The sequence below is a fragment of the Manis pentadactyla genome, chromosome 10, assembly GCF_030020395.1.
Source record: "Manis pentadactyla isolate mManPen7 chromosome 10, mManPen7.hap1, whole genome shotgun sequence".
NCBI classification, from domain to species: Eukaryota; Metazoa; Chordata; class Mammalia; order Pholidota; family Manidae; genus Manis; species Manis pentadactyla.
The window spans coordinates 33,902,372-33,919,845 of record NC_080028.1 but is presented as its reverse complement, the minus strand read 5'-3'; the positions used below and the strand labels follow the sequence as shown (position 1 = coordinate 33,919,845).

The 17,474-nt window shown below is 41.1% G+C and overlaps 2 protein-coding genes across 10 annotated transcripts in view; one reads left to right on the top strand and one right to left on the bottom strand.

Moving 5' to 3' along the window:
- LOC130678995 (metallothionein-1A-like) overlaps positions 1–1,516 on the bottom strand; it is a 64,985-nt gene extending 63,469 nt beyond the window's left edge. For all 3 annotated transcript variants that reach the window (XM_057486599.1, XM_057486600.1, XM_057486598.1), the window contains exon 1: positions 1,345–1,516. The gene's annotated coding sequence lies outside the window, so the exon portion shown is untranslated. The remainder of the gene's footprint in view (positions 1–1,344) is intronic.
- Positions 1,517–1,735: 219 nt separating this feature from the next.
- Positions 1,736–17,422, top strand: LOC130678990 (centrosomal protein of 290 kDa-like). Of its 7 annotated transcripts, none has more exons than XR_008991974.1 (6): positions 1,756–1,930; positions 2,495–2,624; positions 2,803–2,880; positions 3,888–3,965; positions 4,272–4,318; positions 15,695–17,422. XR_008991974.1 is itself a non-coding variant. In XM_057486581.1 (6 exons), the coding sequence occupies exons 2-6, from the start codon at positions 2,523–2,525 to the stop codon at positions 15,773–15,775; spliced, it is 378 nt and encodes a 125-aa protein (XP_057342564.1). In that variant the 5' UTR covers positions 1,762–1,930; positions 2,495–2,522; the 3' UTR covers positions 15,776–17,422. The 7 variants fall into 7 exon arrangements, 3 of the variants coding, with proteins under 3 accessions (XP_057342564.1, XP_057342565.1, XP_057342566.1); XM_057486581.1 differs by having other exon boundaries at positions 1,762–1,930; positions 3,896–3,965; XM_057486582.1 differs by lacking the exon at positions 1,756–1,930 and adding an exon at positions 1,946–2,104 and having other exon boundaries at positions 3,896–3,965.
- The last annotated feature ends 52 nt before the right edge of the window (positions 17,423–17,474 follow it).

Sequence of the window (17,474 nt, the reverse complement as noted above, 5' to 3'; positions counted from 1 at the left end):
GTTGGTAAGGATGTGGAGAAAGGGTACCCCTCAGACACTGATGGTAGGAATGTAAACTGGTGCAGCCACTCTGGAAAACAGTATGGAGATGTCTCAAAAAATTAAAACCGTAGCTACCACATTACCCAGCAATTCCACTTCTGGTCATAATCTGAAAGAAACGAAATCACTACCTTGAGATATCTGTACCCCATATTCACTGCAGAATTATTTATAACAGACAAGAAATGGAAATAGCCTCAGTATCCGTCAACAGATGAATGTATAAAGAAAATGTGTGTATATACACAATGAAATATTATTCAACCTTAAAAAAGAATGAAATTGTGCCATTTGCAACAACATGGATGGGCCTTGAGGGGATTATGCTAAGTAAAGTAAGTCAGAGAAAGACAAGACTAGTCCTGGGGATGTAATGTACAGCACGGTAAAAAATAATAATGAACGGTACTTGGATATAATCTCTCAGTAAAGGATTAGAAAAAATCACCATAGTTTCAAATCTGATGAATGTCTTTAAAATATACCTCACAAAATCAGTACTGTTTTTATTTTCTACTGAGCTATTTCTTGTTTTACCCAAACACGTGGTCTGGAGATATCTACTATTTCTTTTTATTTTCAAAAGGAATGTCTACTGTCAATTATATTTTTAAATGCTATAAAAAAAAAAAGGGTAAAGATGAGAGGCGCTTGTCCAAACAGTGGAAAATGTTATTTAGATTTCAAATCTACAGCTTAAGGAAGTTACCTAGTGGCATATTATACTCCAGAACGGCTGAGAACAGAGGGATGAACAACACTTGCACAGGAAGAGCTGCAAACACCTGAGCAGGCACTTTCATGTAAGGACACACTTAGTAACCAAGCAAGTTACAGCACAGGACTGGTGACAATTGAGGCCCCTTCGTCTCTCTCCACTCCCAGCAGTTAGCTGGGACAAATTCTAAACTCTTCTCTCTAGAGCCTTCGCTCTATCCTAGCTCCTCAACCTTAAAGTCCTCCAGTTCACGAAGACAATGGTGCTACAAGAAAGGCAGGCGGTATCGGAGAACGAGATGCCCTCTACTCAATGCTTCATTTACCCCAAACCACGATCTTGGCTGCGCGGCCCCCACTCCACTTATGAAGAGGATTCTGACAGCAAAAAAAAGCTAAAACTTCCCCCGCCCCCTTACAGAGGGGACCCCCTGCAGTACCACTTACAAACGTCTAAGGAGAAGACGGGCTTTTCCCACCTCTACACCGGGACCGAGTCCTTCCGCCCACACGGTCCGAGCTTCTCGAAGCCGGGACCGCTCCCCTCAACTCCACCGCCGCCGCTGACCAGCAGTCCCACCTCACCTGGGAGTTGTATCCTAGGAGACGGCTTAGGGAAACCTCAGGAAGAGCGATCCGGCGGGCGGCGCCTTGGGAGTCGCAGTCATCGTCTACCGCACTCAGGTCACCAGCGGAGACGCGCCTGAGCCCTGCGCCTCCCGCCTCCAGCTCCTTCCCCCAGCGCCCCAGTACGGGCGCAGCCCGCCGCACTGCACGCCGGGACGGCCTCCCTCTTCATTCCAGAGACTTCAGCTCCCAGCATGCACAAGCCTCCAGGGAGAAGTGCACTCTGGGATTTGGAGTCCTCATCCGCGCCTTCTACAGTCTTTGCCACAGAGTACAGGGACCCCGCAGGGTTGTCTAAACGTAAAGCATTATCCACTGTCGTGAACTGCAGGCTCAACTTGCATCCGGGGCCTTTTCCCGGCCTTGGCGGGGTGGTAAATGGGGAGGCCTAGCAGCCGCCGCCGGTATCTTTTGCTCTGGACCAGGTGGCGGGATCTAGGGTTCTGTTGTCACCGCGCTAGGGAGCGGTCAGGCTGGGCGGTGGAGCCGGGCTCGGGGGTTGCAGTAGATGAGACACCGCTGCTGGTTGCCAGACTTGGTGTAGGTAGGTGGATGTTGGTGAGCGGGAGCAGCGAGTTCCTTCCCATGCAGGTTCCTTAAGCCTCAGGGCCCGGTGCGACAGTCCAGCTTCCCCGACGCCTTAGTCTTTGGTCTGCAGTCCGTCTGTCTTCTAGCTTCACCTGTGATTTCCCCGGCCCAACTGCCCTCATTTCAATCGGTAATTACCGTCGTTTAAAATTTTACCCTTAGTTCCAGTTTCTCCGAATGAGGGCTCATTTTCAGCCTTCCAAGGATCCCCGGGCTTGGCACCCTTAGATGTTCGCACGCGTCGGTATGGGGACGTGGATGAGGGGACTCAACCTTAGTTCTGACCTAGATTAGTTTTAGAAAAGAATCCGTCGTTGTTTATTTAGCCAGTACAGTATCTGATGGTTTGTGCTAATTGCTGTAATTTTAATGAGGATTATTTACCCACTTACTGTTATGCGGTTAAGGAGCCATAGCTCTTCGCTAACACCATAGATGTAATATGTAAAAACTGCAGATTGCTGTAAAAACAGTAATGTTTTTACCTTGAAAATGCTAATACCTGCCTGTTTTGTTACAGAAGGTAAAGCACAGTGAAATAATTCAAGATGGTCCCTAATATAAACTGGAAAGAAATCATGAAAGTTGACCCAGATGACCTTTCTTGTCAAGAAGAATTGGCAGATAATTTATTCATTTCCTTATCTAAGGTACTTAATTAATAAATAATGCATAGATATATACATACAACTATGATTAATCTTGTCGCTGAAATCACTGAATGATACAGCTCGCTGAAATCACTGAATGATACAGCTGTAAGAGTTTTTATATTTTGCCTAGGTGTTATTTATAAAATGTAAAATGGTTGCTTTTCTGTTTACTTAGGTGGAAGTAAATGAGCTAAAAAATGAAAGTCAAGAAAATGTGATACACGTTTTCAGAATTACTCAGTCACTAATGAAGGTTTGTATGCAGTAGGTTTTAACAATAGCTTTGACTATTAGAGGAAGTTTCATGAATAATAATCTCTTTTAAAGTACTCTGTAATGTCTAAAGCACCACTCAAAAATAAGATATATTCACACATGGATCATGAGTTGTAGTGTGCAGAACATTGCTAGTTTCTGCTCTAAAGTTCTTTAAAGAATGTGTAGGGGAAACAGAATGGCCTTATGTTTAAAAATAACATAAAGAGGTCCTATGTTAGTTATGTTAATGGTAATCTTGAGGTGGAAATGAAAAATACAGATGACTAACTATATAGATTTGTTAGAAAGGGAAGAGGTTAGGTGTGAGAAGACCTAATAAAGGGCAAAGACTGATGAGTAGCTCTAGGTAAGTAGAAGGCAGTGGTAAAATGTTAAGGAGATTGTAGAGCTGGAGGTTATCATAAATGAAAACTGGGAATAGAAAATATGCTTACTCTTTGCTTTTGAGGAGACAGGTGCATAAAGTTTATAGCAGATTGTGGAGAAAACAGAAGTTGGGTATAATTTGGAATAGCCTTTCAAGGGCTTTAAAGGTGTATCTCAGGGTGTCAGCAATAAGGAGCCACTGAAGTTTTCTGAGCAATAGTTGATATATAACAAAAATATACCTTAAGTAGGTAAAACTAGGTGTGTTAACAGGACAAACTGAAGGGACTTGAAGCTATTGCAATACAATGTTATGAAGGAGGTTAGACATAAAATTATAGACTGTAAGTGACAGAACAGAAAAAAGTGGGAAAGTTGCAATACTAAATATAAGATTTGAGGCATAAAGAGGAATCAAAGATGTTTCAAACTGTTAGGAATCTAGAAATTATATCCTTAAGAAAATTGTCTGTTAATTCAACAAATATTTACTAGAAGTCTTCATGTGTGCCATGCTTTGCAGTCGGTAAGTATTGGGATAGCAAATGAAAAAAATACCTATTTTCATTGTTTACCTTCTAGTATAAAGGCATATTGATACAACCCTTTTTTTAGTTGTTTAGATGAAAGCTCAAGAGGTAGAGCTAGCTTTAGAAGAAGTTGAAAAGGCTGGAGAAGAGCAAGCAAAATTTGGTGGGTACCTTGGGAAAAAAAAGTCTATTGTGATGTTTAATAGTGTGTTCCATTTATTCATTAAGAAATAGAAAATTAGGTTTATCTCTGAAATGTATAGCCTCAATTTATTTTGAAAGATATTTCTAGAGCTCCTATTTCCATGTCCCAAGTATAAAATAGTTATTCTCTCTTATGTTGCCATATTACTATAATCATGATGGGATTTACGAAAAGAATAATTTTATTATCTTGTTGATGTTTATTTAAAAGCTTTTTTTAAGATAGATCTGGGCAATTGAAATATTTGTCTTTTCTTTTTAATAGAAAACCAATTAAAAACTAAAGTAATGAAACTGGAAAATGAACTAGAGGTATGTTCTTTTGTATTCCTTAGGATGTATTGTTACTTGTATGATTTTGAATTAATACTTTAAAATTCTATTATTGGCTAGAGAAGTCACAAGCATGATACTGTGCTCATAATTATTTGTGCAGCATGTATTACATGCCTTCATATACCTTAAATTCTAAGGATTGAGCATCCAATTGTGAACAAAATAAAAACATTCAATAATCTCATGGAGTTTACAGTCTAGAGAAGTAGACAGAAGGAATACTAGTAACTGAGGCTAAGTGGAGGCATGCGGAAACTTGAGGACTAGTGACAGAAGGGTGTGGTAACACAAGTAAGAACAAGTAGCTGTTGAGCATGCCAAGAGCCAAAGTGTGAATGCAGTGGTAAGGAACTGAAAACACTGAGATTCTTGAGATTGTGGGAAGCAAACTAATACAAGTGGATTAGCCTTTGGAAGGAGAAAGGACCTTCCTTTGTAATAGGAAGGGAGGAATAATGGATATGTACAGAGCTTTTATGTTTGTAGGTTTAGTGACTGGAAATTGAGAGGCTGTAGAGAAGGTCATCTAAAACATAAAATAAGAGTTGGTAGATGTATGGTCAAATTTTAAGAAGTCGGGTAAAACTTCAAATATCTTGGGAAATGAGCTAGAAATTAGGAGATCTGGAGTCAGACAAGTTTAGTTCAAATCCTGATTATTTCATTAATTCTATGAACTTAGATGATATTTTTGATTCTCTACTGTGTATCCTGCTCTTGTAGGAAAATACCAACTACTATCAATAAGTATTTACTAAATGAATTATGAAGTTGGATCGATTCTGTTAGCCAGGGAGTTGGAGATATTGGTAAGAAAGTAGTGTATCGATGATTATGAAATCTTTACCAAACAGGCAAGAAAATCAAGATTGGAGAGGTAGGGAGAGATTAGAGAGGAGTAAGGGATCATAGGGCCCTGTGAGGTTAGAATGTTGATATTCCAGAAATAATTGAGAGTATGTTTCTGCTGGAACAAGGACCTGCCTGGTGTGGGCATGGCTGTGGGAGGTTTTAGTGAATTCAATTAATTTTGAGAGGTAATGACTGGGAAGTTGGTAGTTTGTGCTACCAGGAGTAGGGAGGGATTGATCTGATGTGAATATCATGTGAGATTCACAGCAGCTGGAATTTTTGCAGGGTAGTGAAGGAATGATAGCCTCGAAGTTTCAGGTTGTGGTAAATCAGTACCTTCTGTTGACCCTGAGGTCTGTGGGATGCAAAAGAACAAACATCTGCCAATTGAAAGGATTCCAAAGCTATCAGTAGACGAAAGGAGCCAAATTGCAGTTAAGGCAAGGAGATGGAGAGGATGATTCAGCAAAAGGGCTGAGGATATAACAATTTTTCCATGGAAGAGGATTTTCGAGAGCACAGTGGAAAGCTTTGAGAAGGAGGGGAAAGTGAAGTTTTAGTTAATGTAGAGGAGTAAAAGAAATGTAGAGGGAAGAAGTGAGTGTGAGAAAGGTTAGATGAGCAACAGATTTGATGTTTCTGACCATGACTACAAATAACAGGTATATGAAGTAAAATGGATTAATCTGCCACAGGATTTTAATGATAATCTTAGTCTGGGCTGTCCAGTATGGTAACACTAACCACTCGTGCCTATTTACTTTTAAATTCATTACAATTACAATTAAAAATTCCATTGTTTAGTTGCACCAGCCGCATTTCAAGTTCTCTTTAGCCACATATAAATCACGGCTACCATACTGAACACTACAAAGAACATTTCCGTTAACCTAGATAGTTCATCACCTGTGTTCTTAGCCTGGTGCCTGTAGTTCAGTGGCTATAACACAGCCTGAGTGATTGATGGTCAGTTCATAGCTCTGGGGGCCTCAGGAAAACCTTAAGAGGTTGTCAACCTGCTAACTAAAGCTTAAATAACCTAAGTTTTAAAAACAGGTCCTTGAGCTAATCATTTTAAACATCTGATGCTGATTATAATATAAATTTTTAAAATTCATTTTATTACCATTAATCTACAATTACATGAAGAACATTATGGTTACTAGACTCCCCCCTTCACCAAGTCCCCCCCAACAAACCCCATTACAGTTACTGTCCATCAGCATAGTAAGATGCTCTAGACTCCTTGTCTTCTCTGTGTTGTACAGCCCTCCCTAAGCACCCCCCACATTATACATGCTAATCGTAAGGCCCCCTTTCTTTTTCCCTGCCCTTATCCCTCCCTTCCCACACATCCTCCCCAGTCCCTTTCCCTTTTGTAACCATTAGTCCATTCTTGGGTTCTGTGATTCTTCTGCTGTTTTGTTCCTTCAGTTTTTCTTTGTTCTTAAACTCCACATATGAGTGAAATCATTTGGTGCTTGTCTTTCTCCGCCTGGCTTATTTCACTGAGCATAATTCCCTCTAGCTCCAACCATGATGTTGCAAATGGTAGGACCTGTTTTTTTCTTATGGCTGAGTAATATTCCATTGTGTATATGTACCACATCTTCTTTATCCATTCATCTACTGATGGACATTTAGGTTGCTTCCATTTCTTGGCTATTGTAAATAGTGCTGCGATAAAAATAGGGGTGCACCTGTCTTTTTCAAACTGGAGTGCTGCATTCTTTTTTTATTTTGATATTTGTTTATTTATTCATTCATTCATTTATTTATTTATTTTGGTATCATTAATCTACAATTACATGAAGGACATTATGTTTACTAGGCTCCCCCCTTCACCAAGTTCCCCCCACATACCTCTTCACAGTCACTGTCCATCAGTGTAGTAAGATGCTGTAAAATCACTACTTGTCTTCCCTGTGTTGCGCAGCCCTCTCCGTGCCCCCACACACACTATACATGCTAATCGTGATGTCCCCTTTCTTTTTCCCCACCCTTATCCCTCCCTTCCCACCCATCCTCCCCAGTCCCTTTCCCTTTTGTAACTATTGGTCCATTCTTGGGTTCTGTGATTCTGCTGCTGTTTTGTTCCTTCAGTTTTTCTTTTTTCTTATACTCCAGAGATGAGTGAAATCATTTGGTATTTCTCTTTCTCCGCTTGGCTTATTTCACTAAACATAATACCCTCTAGCTCCATCCATGTTGTTACAAATTGTAAGATTTCTTTTCTTATGGCTGAATAATATTCCATTGTGAATATGTACCACATCTTCTTTATCCATTCATCTACTGATGGACACTTAGGTTGCTTCCATATCTTGGCTATTGTAAATAGTGCAGCGATAAACATAGGGGTGCATCTGTCTTTTTCAAACTGGAGTGCTGCATTCTTAGGGTAAATTCCTAGAAGTGGAATTCCTGGGTCAAATGGTAAGTCTATTTTGAGCATTTTGAGGAACCTCCATACTGCTTTCCACAATGGCTGAACTAATTTACATTCCCACCAGCAGTGTAGGAGGGTTCCCCTTTCTCTACAACCTCACCAACATTTGTTGTTGTTTGTCTTTTCGATGGTAGCCATCCTTACTGGTGTGAGGTGATATCTCATTGTGGTTTTAATTTGCATTTCTCTGATAACTAGCGATGTGGAGCATCTTTTCCTGTGTCTGTTGGCCATCTGAAATTTCTTCTTTGGAGAAGTGTCTGTTCAGCTCCTCTGCCCATTTTTTAATTGGATTGTTTGCTTTTTGTTTGTTGAGGTGCGTGAGCTCTTTATATATTTTGGATGTCAACCCTTTATCGGATCTGTCATTTATGAATAAATTCTCCCATACTGTAGGGTACCTTTTTTGTTCTATTGATGGTGTCCTTTGCTGTACAGAAGGTTTACAGCTTCATATAGTCCCACTTGTTCATTTTTGCTTATGTTTTCCTTGCCCAGGGAGATATGTTCGTGAAAAAGTCGCTAATGTTTATGTCCAAGAGATTTTTGCCTATGTTTTTTTCTAAGAGTTTTATGGTTTCATGACTTACATTCAGGTCTTTGATCCATTTTGAATTCACTTTTGTGTGTGGGGTTAGACAGTGATCCAGTTTCATTCTCTTACATGTAGCTGTCCAGTTTTGCCAGCATCATCTGTTGAAGAGACTGTCATTTCCCCATTGTATGTCCATGGCTCCTTCATTGAATATTAACTGACCATATGTGTTTGAGTTAATGTCTGGAGTCTCTAATCTATTCCACTGGTCTGTAGCTCTGTTCTTGTGCCAGTACCAAATTGTCTTGATTATTATGGCTTTGTAGTAGAGCTTGAAGATGGGGAGTGAGATTCCCCCCCATTTTATTCTTCTTTCTCAGGATTGCTTTGGCTATTTGGGGTCTTTGGTGTTTCCATATGAATTTTTGAACTATTTGTTTCAGTCCGTTGAAGAATGTTGCTGGTAATTTGATAGGGATTGCATCAAATCTGTATATTGCTTTGGCCGGGTGGCCACTTTGACGATATTAATTCTTCCTAGCTAAGAGCATGGAATGAGTTTCCATTTGTTAGTGTCCTCTTTAATTTCTCTTAAGAGTGTCTTATAGTTTTCAGGGTATATGTCTTTCACTTCTTTAGTTAGGTTGATTCCTAGGTATTTTATTCTTTTTGATACAGTTGTGACTGGAACTGTTTTCCTGATTTCTCTTTCTATTGGTTCATTGTTAGTGTATAGGAAAGCCACAGATTTCTTTTTATTAATTTTGTATCGTGCAACTTTGCTGTATTCCGATATCAGTTCTAGTAGTTTTGGAGTGGAGTCTTCAGGGTTTTTTATGTACAATATCATGTCATCTGCAAATAGTGACAGTTTAACTTCTTCTTTACCAATCTGGATTCCTTGTATTTCTTTGTTTTGTCTAATTGCCATGGCTAGGACCTCCAGTACTATGTTAAATAACAGTGGGGAGAGTGGGCATCCCTGTCTTGTTCCCGATCTCAGAGGAAAAGTTTTCAGCTTCTCGCTGTTCAGTATGATGTTAGCTGTGGGTTTATCATATATGGCCTTTATTATGTTCAGGTACTTGCCCTCCATACCCGTTTTGCTGAGAGTTTTTATCATGAATGGATGTTGAATTTTGTCGAATGCTTTTTCAGCATCTATGGAGATGATCACGTGGTTTTTGTCCTTTTTGTTGATGTGGTGGGTGATGTTGATGGATTTTCGAATGTTGAACCACACTTGCATCCCTGGGATGAATCCCACTTGGTCATGGTGTATGATCCTCTTGATGTATTTTTAAATTCGGTTTGCTAATATTTTGTTGAGTATTTTTGCATCTACGTTCATCAGGGATATTGGTCTGTAGTTTTCTTTTTTGGTGGTGTCTTTGCCTGGTTTTGGTATTGGGGTGATGTTGGCTTTATAGAATGAGTTTGGGAGTATTCCCTCCTCTTCTATTTTTTGGAAAACTTTAAGGAGAATGGGTATTATGTCTTTTCTGTATGTCTGATAAAATCCCGAGGTGAATCCATCTGGCCCGGGGGTTTTGTTCTTGTGTAGTTTTTTTATTACTGTTTCAATTTCTTTGCTCATAATTGGTTTGTTTAACTTTTGTGTTTCTTCCTTGGTCAGTCTTGGAAGGTTGTATTTTTCTAGGAAGTTGTCCATTTCTTCTAGGTTTTCCAGCTTGTTAGCATATAGGTTTTCATAGTAGTCTTTAATAATTCTTTGTATTTCTGTGGAGTCTGTCATGATTTTTCCATTCTCATTTCTGATTCTGTTGATGTGTGTTGATTCTCTTTTTCTCTTAGTAAGTATGGTTAGAGGCTTATCTATTTTGTTTATTTTCTCAAAGAACCAGCTCTTGGTTTCATTGATTTTTTTCTATTGTTTTATTCTTCTCAATTTTGTTTATTTCTTCTCTGATCTTTATTATGTCCCTCCTTCTGCTGACGTTAGGCCTCATTTGTTCTTCTTTTTCCACTTTCGATAATTGTGATGTTAGACTATTCATTTGGAAGTGTTCTTCCTTCTTTCAGTGTGCCTGGATTGCTATATACTTTCCTCTTAAGACTGCTTTTGCTGCGCCCCACAGAAGTTGGGGCTTTGTGTTGTTGTCATTTGTTTCCATATATTCCTTGATCTCTATTTTAATTTGTTCATTGATCCATTGATTATTTAGGAGCATGTTGTTAAGCCTCCATGTGTTTGTGAGCCTTTTTGTTTTCTTTGTAGAATTTATTTCTAGTTTTATACCTTTGTGGTCTGAAAAGTTGGTTGGTAGAATTTCAGTCTTTTGGAATTTATTGAGGTTCTTTTTGTGGCCTAGTATGTCGTCTATTCTGGAGAATGTTCCATGTGCACTTGAGAAGAATGTGTATCCTGTTGCTTTTGGATGTAGAGTTCTATAGATGTCTATTAGGTCCATCTGTTCTACTGTGTTGTTCAGTGCCTCCATGTCCTTACTTATTTTCTGTCCAGTTGATCTATCCTTTGGGGTGAGTGGCGTGTTGAAGTCTCCTAAAATGAATGCATTGCATTCTATTTCCTCCTTTAGTTCTGTTAGTATTTGTTTCACATATGCTGGTGTTCCTGTGTTGGGTGCATATATATTTATAATGGTTATATCCTCTTGTTGGGCTGAGCCCTTTATCATTATGTAATGTCCTTCTTTATCTCTTGTTACTTTCTTTGTTTTGAAGTCTATTTTGTCTGATACTAGTACTGCAACACCTGCTTTCTTCACCCTGTTGTTTGCATGAAATATCTTTTCCCATCCCTTGAGTTTTAGTCTGTGCATATCTTTGGGTTTGAGGTGAGTTTCTTGTAAGCAGCATATAGATGGTCCTTGCTTTTTTATCCATTCTATTTCTAAGTGTCTTTTGATTGGTGCATTCAGTCCATTTATATTTATGGTGACTATTGAAAGATATGTACTTATTGCCATTGCAGGCTTTAGATTCATGGTTACCAAAGGTCAAGGTTAGCTTCTTTGGTATCTTACTGTCTAACGTAACTCACTTATTGAGCTGTTATAAACACTGTCTGGTGATTCTTTATTTCTCTCCCTTCTTATTCTTCCTCCTCCATTCTTTATATGTTGGTTGTTTTATTCTGTGCTCTTTTGTGTTTCCTTTAACTGCTTTTGTGGGTAGTTGATTTTATTTTTTGCCTTTAGTTGGTATTTGGTTGGTCTGCTTTCTTTGCTGTGATTTTATTTTCTCTGGTGACATCTGTTTAGTCTTAGGAGTGCTCCATGTAGAACTCCCTCTAAAATACCCTGTAGAGGTGGTTTAAGGGAGACAAATTCCCTCAACTTTTGCTTGTCTGAGAATTGTGTAATCCCTCCTTCATATTTAAATGATAATCGTGCTGGATACAGTATTCTTGGTTCAAGGCCCTTCTGTTTCATTGCATTAAATATATCATGGCATTCTCTTGTGGCCTGTAATGTTTCTGTTGAGAAGTCTGATGATAGCCCAATGGGTTTTCCTTTGTAGGTGACCTTTTTCCTCTCTCTAGCTGCCTTTAAACCTCTGTCCTTGTCCTTGAGCTTTGCCATTTTAATTATTATGTGTCTTGGTATTGTCCTCCTTGTTTTCCTTCTGTTGGGAGTTCTGTGTACTTCCGTGGTCTGAGCGACTATTTCCTCCCCTAGTTTGGGGAAGTTTTCTGCAATTATTTCTTCAAAGACACTTTCTATCCCGTTTTCTCTCTCTTCTTCTGGTACCCCTGTAATGCAGATATTGTTCCTTTTGGATTGGTCACACAGTTCTCTTAATATTGTTTCATTCCTGGAGATCCTTTTATCTCTCTCTGCGTCAGCTTCTAAGCGTTCCTGTTCTCTGTTTTCTATTCCGTCAATGGCCTCTTGCATCTTATCCATTCTACTTATAAATCCTTCCAGAGATTGTTTCAGTTCTGTAATCTCCCTCTGGACGTCATCCCTTAGCTCTTATACATTTCTCTGAAGCTCTATCAGCATGGTTATGATCTTTATTTTGAATTATTTTTCAGGAAGACTGCTTAGGTCTATCTCCTTCTCAGGGGTTGACTGTGATTTTTGTCTGCCTCAAATTCTGCCTTTTTATGGTGATAGAGATAGTTTGTGGAGCTGTCGCAAGTGTCGGCTGGAGAATGTCCCTTCTTGTTGGTTTGTGGCCTTTCTCTCCTGGGAGAACAGTGACCTCTAGCAGCTTGTGCTGGGCAGCTGCACGCAGATGGGGCTTCTGCTTCTTGCCCGGCCACTATGGCATTTAGCTCTGCAGTTGCTGTGGGCATGGCCTGCCTCAGGCTGCTGCTCCAATATGGCAGAGGCGCGTTGGAGGGGAAACGGCAGGAGGCTGTTTTGTGAGGGGCCTCCGAGGTGTGCTGCTGCCTAGGAGGTTAGGGCACCCGGAGTTCCCCGGGATTCTCAGCTGCTGGGCTAAGTGTCCCGGGACACTTCCGTCCAGCTGTGGGGTCCCTTTCCCTTTAAGACTTTCAAAAAGCACTCACTTTTCTTTGTCCCAGGGTGCCAGCTGCGGGTCCTGCTCACAGGTCTTACTGTCCTGTTTCCCTAGTTTCCAGCACCCCACGCATGCACTGTGTCTGTGCTCTGGTGCAGATGGCTGGGGCTGTCTATTTAGCAGTCCTGGGTTCCCTCTCCCTCCCTTCTCTGACTCCTCTCCTCCCACTGGGAGCTGGGTGAGGGGCGCTCGGGTCCTGCCAGGCCGTGGCTTGTATCTTACTTCCTTCGCGAGGCCCTGGGTTTTCGCAGGTATGGATGTAGTCTGGCTGCTGTCCTGTGTCTTCTGGTCTCTCTTTTAGGAATAGTTGTATTTGTTGTATTTTCAAAAATATATGTGGTTTTGGGAGGAGATTTCCACTGCTGTACTCACACCGCCATCTTGGCTCTGCCCCTGCTTAGGTAATTTTTAATAAATAATGCTAAGCCATAAAATAAGTTAAAAAAGAGTCCATTTTTTCTCCTATGATATCAAATAATTTGAAAGGAAAAAATACAGTGCCTCTGCTGCCTGTGCTCTGAGCACACACACATTTGGTCTGTCTGGAGTAATGGAGCAGTTCAAGGCAGAGAAGTTTCTTCTCATATAGAAACTGGCCTGAAAGTAGAAGACATCTATTCAGACTCATCTATCTCTCACTGAGTCCCAGCTATAGACCAGATACCATGCTTAGCAGTTTTGCACACCTCATTTTTAATCCTAAAAACAGGGCAGTTTTATGGAGATTTGGGGTCAGATGTCATCCATTACATCTAAATGGGAGTAAATCAGAGAGTTTGGCAATACTCTCCTAGACTGTGGACCATGTCTTACAAACAAGAAAACTGAGAGTATTGGATGGTTCTGCCAGATTCCAAGACAGGTTAGACATGCAAGTGACTTACTGAGGGAATAACAGGCATAGGCAGGGACAGCCTCCCGACTTGTTGCAGGTCTGAGGCCTGTGAGAGAAAAGGAGAAGGGAGGGCAGGGGATCAAGTAAGAAGCATCTAAGGAGGCAGCACTGTTCCAAGGAAAGCAGAGTCAGACTTGGTGGGGAGGGGCCCTCAAACCAAAGATGCCTGCAGAAGGAGTCTTGTGCCCCCAGTGGGTCTGCCTTGACCTCTCTCGGCCCTAGGTTACTGGCTGGGAAGAACCTGCAGGAAGCTTGGCTGGGGTGGACCCTGCACCTGGGGATGGGAGGGGGGGCAGCACATATGTCAATCATGGTCCTGCAACAGGATATCTGAGCAGTGTGTTTCCATGGTTGCCACACTGAGGCATTTGAGAATTAAAATGAATTTTCCTGCTCACCCAGCTTGTTTGGGGGTGACCTCATTCATATTCAGGCTCTTTGGATCCATTTTCCATATGTTTCTCACTGTACCAATCAGATCCCTTATTTGGGGTGGTGTGGAATTATGGAATTTTAGGTGATACAAATTTATCTGTGAAATATTTTATTAAAAAAGAAAATCTCTGTTTAAAGTGTTGCAGTCAGCTCACTTACAAGTTGGGGAGTTTTGCCAAGGACCAGGCTGTCCTGTGTAGAACTTATCCAGGTGTCTGGGTAGGAGCATGAGCCGAAAGAAAACGTGACACATTGGAAAAGGAACCAGCCATCTTCGTACCTCAGGCATCTCTCAGATAGATCACACGTTCCATCTCTCAGATAGATCAGACAGCATCCTGCTCTATGAAACATCTTTTCTGCAGGCTGATGCCATAAGACAATAAAGAGAAATATCAGCTTCTAGCTGTGGTAAAGATAGGCTTTTCTGCCACATTCACCTCCTTTTTCTTCCCTGCTAAGGAGGAAGTTTTGTAGCATGATAAGCCATCGAATTTGTGCTGTCAATGATAGCATAAGAAAGGTTTGTTAAACAGATGCCATCCTCTGGGGAATCCATCCATTCTACAATGGATGAGCACCTACTATGTCCCTGGAAGTGGATATACAGTGTTGAGCACAGGGACAGACAAAGCCCGATTGCCGTGAAGTTTTCCCTCTAAGGAAGAAGAAAGACAATAAGCCACAAACAAATAATACTGATAGCATTAATTACTATGAAGACTATAAAACATTACAAGGGTCTCTAGAGTGTGGAGGAGGGTAGTGGTGCTGAACTAACATGGTCAGGGAAGGCTTGACAGTATGGAAATATAAGAATGGAGGCAGCCATGTGAGGATGCAGAGAGAACATTCCAGGCAGAGGGGAACTTGGTAAAGAAGCGCTCAAAGGCAGGAAAATGTGCTTTGCATTTGAAGCAATGGATTGAAGGTCTGTGAGCCTGGAGCCTGGACAGAGGGTGTCATGGGTCAGAGGCTCAGGTGGGGCCTATGCACATAGGACTTTGGAAACCAAAGTAAAGACTGGATTTTATTCTGGGTGCAACTGGAAATCTCTAGAGAGTTTTAACCAGGGAGTAGGGGTAGGAGTTGATTTACTGCTATTGGGGGGAATGCACTGTGCGAAGCAACAATAGAAACAGAGGGGCTGTTTGGCAGAGATTGCCATGGTCTAGAGGGAGATGATGGCAGCAATGGAGAGGGAGGTGAGATGTGATCAGATTCTAAAAGTCTTTGGCCTACTCTGAAAGAAACTTGTAGACACCAACCCCATCTCTGCAGGGTGGAGGCTGAAATAATGGTGTCACCACCCTGACTACATGGAATGTCCCTTGGGATATCAGTAGGATACAGTCTGGACCTGGCATGGGACAAAGGATCTTAATCAAAAAGAGAGAAAGAAGCCCAAAATATGGCCCCCCTTTGACTGCACAGTTGAAGGGAGATCTGATTCAAAAAACAGCCACCTATTAAACTCCACTTTTTGGACTTGGGCTATGGCTGTACACCCCTGGGGACACAGCAGGACACACTGGTGAGGTCAGGATGCCATATAATGCCAAGAATAGCTAAAGATTACCCAGTGCTGACTATGTAGCAGGTGCTAAGTACTTTACCTCTCATGTAGCTCTCATAACAACCCTATGATGACAGATTATTTTCCCTATTTTATAGATGAGGAAACGGAGGCACAGAAAGCCTAAAGCACTGAACCTGATTACTTTTATTCTGATGGCTCTCTTCTGCTCAATATGAGTGCTGTTTCAAAGACTCCAAGGACATCAGACCCTTGCCCAGCAACTCACGGCTCTCCTGCGTTTAAGGGCACCAAGGCCATTCTGAGAATGCTCTTCTAAGACATACAGCCATGTGCTGGTGCAGCCAACATGGAAGTGAACTCTCTCACTGTGGACATTGACAATAAATCCTATCAGAAGGACCCAACAGAATACCCTAGAAGAGGGTACCTAGGCCTCAACAATCAGAAATCACTGGTTCATTAGTGCTACAGTCCAGCTTGAACCAAAGAAATGTTTATTCTAATGGGAAACACTTAGCAACAAATTCATCCAGCAATTATTTATTGTCTTATTAGGTGCTAGCACTGTACTAGACACAGAAAAGGATAGGAAACAAAGCCACCTCCCGTTTCAAGATTTGTACAAGTCAGAAGGAATAACAACAGGTAGACTGGCTAAAGTTCACAAAACAAGAGAATTAACTCAAAATATGTATGCAGACATTTAACCAGAAAATTGCAGAACATAGAAGAGAAATGTGTTAGCTGAAGAGAAATTAGGATCTAGAATCCATGTGGGCTAGGGCAGTCAGGGAGAGAAGAATTTAGGAGATGAATGGGAGAAATTATTGAGGCCACTAGGAGGAATTTTGAGTCCTTTTAAAGATTCCAGACATTTCACTGGAAAAGGTAGCATCTGGCTATATTACTGCCAGAGGCCATTGTCCTCCTGTGAGGCTGAAAGGCCTTGCCATCTGCTGGATGATACTAATGCTAATACAGGAGCCATTTGCTTATTATGACTTCTGCCCAGGAGGGATGGATTTACCCACAAATCTAATAGCACCTGGAATGGAGTAAGATATGTTCTTGGAAATCTCCCAGGCTGAAGTCTGACTGCTCTTAAGAGCTCTTCATGAGATAGTAGGCAAGAGTTGCTTAGGGATCATTTATCAATAATTGGTGTGTTGGGAGAAGTACAAAACTTCTTTGGCAGAAGGAGGTAAACTAGGAAGAATCTGAGAACCCCAGGGCCCTAATTACCCTTCCCTTTCATCCACCCTGCTTTCCCAGACCTACAAAAGGCCTCCGGTCTTCAATGGTGAAAGAGTCACTTCTGAAGGGAGGAGAGAAAAAGAGGGAAGCATTCTGGTAAAGGCCCCACTCTTCTTTCTGAGTTAGAATTTCTTCTCTAGATCGTATTATAGAAGTGGGGACAATGTTTCCAACGGGCTGTGTTAAAATATTTTCTGTGACAGAGAATGGAGGCTCCAGGAGCCCTTTTGCCGTCTCATTGGCAAAGATTATTATTTCCGTGACACTCTGGAAAGACCGGTGCATCTGGGGTGATAGGAAAGGGAGGGCCAGACGTGGTGGAGTGCCCCCTCATGGTTCCAGCCATTTGGAATAACCAGAGCACACCTCTATCTTTCTGATGAATCAAAACTTTTCTCCCAGTAATAATATTGATTCTTTGCTACTGAAATTGCAAATACTTTTATCCCATTTGCTACTAGCTTCTAGTTCTGCTTATGACCGTTTTTACTTACCAACGGATTTTCAAATAGCCAGCTCTACCAGCCTTGGCCTCTATAGTTTCTACCTTTGGGTTGTACATAAAGAAGCCTTCAATATCCAATATTATAAATCTATATTTCTTCTAATTCTTTAGCACTAATCCATTCTTCTTTTGGGGTATGACATAACAATCTAGTT

Bases quoted from the DNA above. Each gene is read 5' to 3' on its own strand.
- LOC130678990 (XM_057486581.1), top strand. From the start codon at position 2,523: ATGGTCCCTAATATAAACTGGAAAGAAATCATGAAAGTTGACCCAGAT. The intron at 3,966-4,271 runs GTGGGTACCTTG...TCTTTTTAATAG, and splicing joins AGAAGAGCAAGCAAAATTTG to AAAACCAATTAAAAACTAAA. The intron at 4,319-15,694 runs GTATGTTCTTTT...CCTATTTTATAG, and splicing joins AACTGGAAAATGAACTAGAG to ATGAGGAAACGGAGGCACAG.